We start from the raw sequence: 5,613 nt of genomic DNA, 5'->3' as shown, positions 1-5,613 counted from the left end.
AGGTTACGCTGCCGTGCAACTTCCAGACAAGGTTTTGTGGGTTCCTGGAAGATGCGTGCGACCGTTCCATGAGAAAGCGGTAGGAACGGATAACACAAAGAATCCAGAAGCAAGCCTGTCTCTTCTGTTCCAAACGACAGACGACTAACCTGCTATTGCACTCAATGTGCTGGTTTTGCCTCTGTCCCTGCGAGGCCTGCTGTTGCTCTCATTGCATTTACTGTGTGCTTTGCACCCACTGCAAGATTCCGTGTGACATTGTGATAATTGAACAATATCTTGAGGAATATTTTTCCTACACCAATCCATCTCACACTGAACTTCGTATCACACCAACGGTGCAACAAGCTATTGACATTCCTTTTTATAACCATTATCACCAAGGATCTCTTGACCCCTCTTTTGATACCTAAGATGAAGATCCGCCCGGAACAAGTCATTGGCCATCCCTATGTCCCAAGGGTGCGACAACCCCGATGCCCATTTATCAGAGAACCTTTGCCTGGACAAGAAATGGGTTTTTGGGATTTCTGGGTTACTCCTATGTCTTTTAAGCATTTTATATTGCACCTTTTGGGTATGGTATTGGGGATGGGCATTTTACTCTTAATAGTTTGGGGAGCATGTAAATACGAACGTAAAACTAAGAAGGGAATAATAGGGGATATCCAAGAGATTCCTTTCCTACACAACCGCTCAAAAAGAGCAATGATTCCGTATTCTGCTAGGGAAAACTGCAATTCTCAAGGAATGTGTATTTACCCTCACAATACATATGGAAAAGCCAATACACAAGTTACTTTGACTTGTCATTTGAAAAATCCAGAAGCACCATGCTTGATTACATGGCGATTTTTGCCTGCAAAATACAAAAAGGCTTCCAGGTATGTGAGAGGTAATTCCCACCCGAAAGAGAATGGTTGTTTATCACAAATTAGAATAATCATCACAGAAAATTCTATAGGTTGGTATCAATGTATACAATATCAAAAAGGGTTACCTAATAAAATAATAAAAACAGAAGTAACTTCAAGGGCAAGTATAAAATTTCCCCCAGTTAGTGAATGGTTTTTAGCATTATTGAGTTATCAACAAGAGAGGGGAAGAGGTTTACATAGTCATTTACAAAAAAGAGAGATAAAAGAGGACATTTGCACAGCCTGTTTACAAAAAACCAAACAAGGCACAAGAATTTCTATGACCTTAATATATTATACTATGAAGCCTGAATGTAATGGAACTATAATACCACCATGCACACATAACAATACACAATACAATCAGTGCTATACACCAAATGGGATACAATGTTATGAACCAAAGGCGGTAGGACCTGTAACAAGTAGTATCTATGTTTATGGCTATAAAGGAGGATCTGGTTTAAAACATGAATTTCATACAGCACAAAGATTATTAGGGTACATAGCCCATAATGTTTCAAGGGGGATAGCACCTATTACTGTTTGTTTTGATACATGTTTAGCAATTGAAAAAGGGCAAGGAGGGGGATCCGCAGGGGTACTCTGTGGAGGACAGTCATGGGAACAATCATATATCAAAAATCGTAGATATTTATTTACTCGCTCAACGATTTCATCGTATGGAGGCTATACCCAACCAAGTGTGTATTGGTATACAAGTGGTTATGGACCTAATAATTTCAATCTTTCTGTTACTCCAACCACTACTAATTGTCGATCCCATCACTGTACCCCACTCTGCCTTTCCGCACAGATAGCAGGTACCTTGGGTACCCGATATTATCATTATGGTATTGGTATAGATAAAACAGGAAAGGATCCTTATGGATATATTATTATAAAGACTGAAGCAACAAGATTAACTAATCAACCTGTAAAGTTTTTTTGGAGTTATGAACAGGAAATTGCTAAACTTAATGATCTACCTACACCTCCACGAGCAAAAAATATGTTTATTAATTTGGCCCAGGAAGTTGCCACAGAACTTATGTTAAAAAATTGTTTTGTATGTGGAGGTACTACTATGGGAGACCGTTGGCCGTGGCACGTTCAGGAAGCAAATTATACGGAGATAGCACTATGGCAAGGGAATTTTACCTTTAATAATAACTTCAATGAAACCTGGCAAGTTACTTCCCATATAATAGGTCATATATGTTATACCAGAAATAAAAACAATCGGATCAAAAGAAACAAACCTATGGGATTTCTAAAATGTTCTAATGAATGGGAAAATAATACTTGGGTTTCACAAATTAATATGACCCAACCTGAAAACTCATTGCTGAAAGTGACTAAATTGCAAGGACTTTCAGATCCTGAAAATGATACTATTGTGTGGAATTCACCTGATGGGTTATACTGGATATGTGGTAACTTTGCCTATAATATGTTACCCGCGGGGTGGTATGGGTCATGCATCTTGGGGGCGATTCAACCCTCATTCTTCCTAATTCCTATAGAGAAAAAACAAAAATTGGGGGTCCCTGTATATGATACTCTTGGAAGACGTAAACGTTCAGTAAATCTCTCTAAAGGGATAAAGATAGGAAATTGGAAGGATGACGAATGGCCCCCAGAGAGAATTATTGCATATTATGATCCCGCCACGTGGGCACAAGATGGTTCATGGGGTTATAGAACCCCCATATATATGATTAATAGAATTATTAGATTACAAGCTGTATTAGAAATAATTACAAATGAAACTGCATTGGCGTTAACCAAACTTGCAAAAGAAAGTGTATTGTCAAGAACTTATATTATGCAAAATCGTTTAGCCTTAGACTATTTGCTTGCAGCCGAAGGCGGAGTTTGTGGAAAATTTAATCTTAGCAATTGTTGTATACAGATTGATGATTCTGGAATTGTAATAGAAAAAAATACTCGAACAATGATACAAACTGCGCATGTGCCAGTACAAACTTGGAAAGGCATGTTGGACACTGATGGATGGCTTGGAGGTATATTTAACAATTGGAAACAAGGAATATTTTTCATTGGAATGATATTATTGGGACTAATCATGTTGCCTTGCATAATACCCTTGTTACGTTCCACTATACAAAGCATAGTTGAGGCTACGGTCCAGAAGCATGCTCTACTAGTGGCTGCCAACACATCAGAATTAATAATTCCTGGATATCCGATGAATGGGGAATTCATAAGAAAAAAGCTCCCCATGGCAAATTAATCCCTCTTTTTAAAAAATAAATAAAAAAAGGGGAGATGTGGGAATCCCAGATTGTACCTTTATAATAAGGCTGGTAAATTAGCTAAAGACATCAAAACATCTTTAGTGGATATTTGCCAGAGCCTAAAGGCATTTCTTGGGAAAGATCTAGATAAAAAGGTGTTGGTAATTCATCTCGAATGTTTACCTTCCATTATCAGCACAGAGATGAAGAAACCTTATTCCAAACATACACCTTTGTGACCTAACTCATAAAAATGCAGCCATGTAACAAGGACCAGTTACTTCCAAACTGTCTATGTTGAATTATAACTCCCAGTTACTCCCTGCTGTGATATATAGCCTCTATCTTCCTTTCAAACATTCTCCAGCTATACCACTTACTATTCAATTGTAAATCTTCTATTGTAAACCTTCTATCACTCTTTTCTACCCTCCCTTTGACAAGATGTTGATTAAGGGTATATTGTAAACTTCTTTGATAAGATTAGTAGAGGATTGTGAATTCCTTTGTGTCATTTGTTATTTTCTTGATGTATGGCAATGTAAACTGACTTTTCTAATAAATATAGCACTCTGGAAAGACAGAGTAGCCATTTCATCCAGACTTTGCATTCGTGTCTCATTGGGAAAAAACTGTCTAGGATTGGAATCGTGATTTGGCCCGCCGTATGAAGAGATCCTGCTTTCCTTAGCAGGGTAATCTCCTCAGATGATGGACTTAAGAAGAGAATTTTTTTCAGAAGCAAGATTGACAACCAAAGACAAGCTAATTTTAGTAGCAGCTGGTGGGCAATAAGATTACCTGAGAGATCCTTCAAGCAACAAAGTGTGGACAGAAGTCTATAAAAACCTTGTGAAGGAGATAAAAAGAAGACTGACACTACAATTGGCAAGAGAGATAAGACTGTTTTGTTACTGGAAAGATACAGGTTGACAATGAAAGTTGGTAATAAAAAATAGTTTTTTTTATTATTGGTGATTAATAAGTAGGAATTTTGCAACTCCTAGATTGTTTTAGATTGTTATTAAATGTTTACTTGCTAACAATTAATTAACTATAAATAATAATAATAATAAAATGATAATGGACACAGTGTAATGATATATACATGTATTAACAATTTAGTAAAAGAAATCTGGATAAAAATTGCAAATTGTGACTTGGGAAAAAGATCTATAAATTTTATTAACAAATTTTCATTTAGATCTTGTTATAAAGGTGTAAGGTTTTTTGGGGGTGGGGACCCTCATGAGAGGAGATGGGACATAAATAGTAAATGATTTTTAGCCAATTATAATAACAACAACGAAATGTCAATGGACATTGTTTAACAATATATACATGCTATGGTACTGGCAAAAGTAACTTGGATATAAATTCTAAACAATGAGTTGGGGGAGAAAATGGGGGGGGGAGGATTAGAAACTTTATTAATTGACTTTTACTTAAAAGATGTCATAAAAGTGTAATGTTATTGGAGGATTTTTTGAAATAGCTAATGAATGCCATTATGTGGTTGTGTCTTTAAGTATGAATGATTTGAGGTAAAAGCAGGTTCAATGATTGTAGTCAAATGGGAATTGTGGTACATTGATAGTAAGATACACAAAGATTTTTGACCTAAAGTGTATAATCTAATAGATCTAATATGAACTATAAGTAATGACTGTGGAAGAAATGCATGAAGGTTATCTGTAACCAATCGACATGCTTTCTACAAGATGTAATGAAGGATGATACTTTTTTGTGTTTTTGTTCAATTAAAATAAAATAAAAACTTTTCAAAAAATGGGGGGAGCGCCTGTCATGCGCACATGCACACTGGGGGGGTTGCACATTACATTATGGGTGTGGCACGCCCTCACATGACCTCCCTGCGCTCCTCCCACTTATGGCACGTAAGCCAAAATGGTTCACCATCACTGGTATAGAGTTTCCTGCCTAAGCAGGGGTTGGACTAAAAATCTCCAAGGTCCCTTCCAACTCTTCACTTTTATTCTATTATCCAACTAGGTAACACCATCACTGCTACCCCTGAAATGTTTTCAAGAAAAAGGCCAAACTCAGACAGTACCAAGGACTCCAAAGTTACATTTCTACTGTGAGCTACAAATATTTATTTCTTCTCGAATAGAATAGAATAGAATAGAATAGAATAGGATTCTTTATTGGCCAAGTGTGATTGGACACACAAGGAATTTGTCTTTGGTGCATGTGTTTTCAGTGTACATAAAAAGACAAGATACATTTCTCAAGAATCATAAGGTACAGCACTTAATGATAGTCATAGGGTACAATAAGCAATCAGGAAACAATATGAATATAAATTTTAATGATACAAGCAACAAAGTTACAGCCTTGCAGTCATAAGTGGGAGGAGATGGGTGATAGGAATGATGAGAAGACTAATATTAATAATTACTTTTTATAAGCAT

The 5,613-nt window shown here is 36.6% G+C and overlaps 1 protein-coding gene across 1 annotated transcript; it reads left to right on the top strand.

Annotated features, from left to right (window-relative positions):
* The first annotated feature begins 1,218 nt into the window (after positions 1-1,218).
* LOC148047969 (endogenous retrovirus group 3 member 1 Env polyprotein-like) lies at positions 1,219-3,174 on the top strand. The gene has a single exon (XM_087708209.1). It carries the CDS (start codon positions 1,219-1,221, stop codon positions 3,172-3,174), a length of 1,956 nt encoding a protein of 651 aa, XP_087564335.1.
* The last annotated feature ends 2,439 nt before the right edge of the window (positions 3,175-5,613 follow it).

This window comes from Thamnophis sirtalis, unplaced genomic scaffold (assembly GCF_051295495.1).
Source record: "Thamnophis sirtalis isolate CommonGarterSnake01/CBP01778 unplaced genomic scaffold, rThaSir2_p1.2 scaffold_3, whole genome shotgun sequence".
Classification (NCBI taxonomy): Eukaryota; Metazoa; Chordata; class Lepidosauria; order Squamata; family Natricidae; genus Thamnophis; species Thamnophis sirtalis.
This window is presented reverse-complemented; position numbering and strand designations above follow the sequence as displayed.

What these genes read in the sequence shown, in the direction of transcription:
- LOC148047969 (XM_087708209.1), top strand. Translation starts at nt 1,219, where the DNA reads ATGAAGCCTGAATGTAATGGAACTATAATACCACCATGCACACATAAC.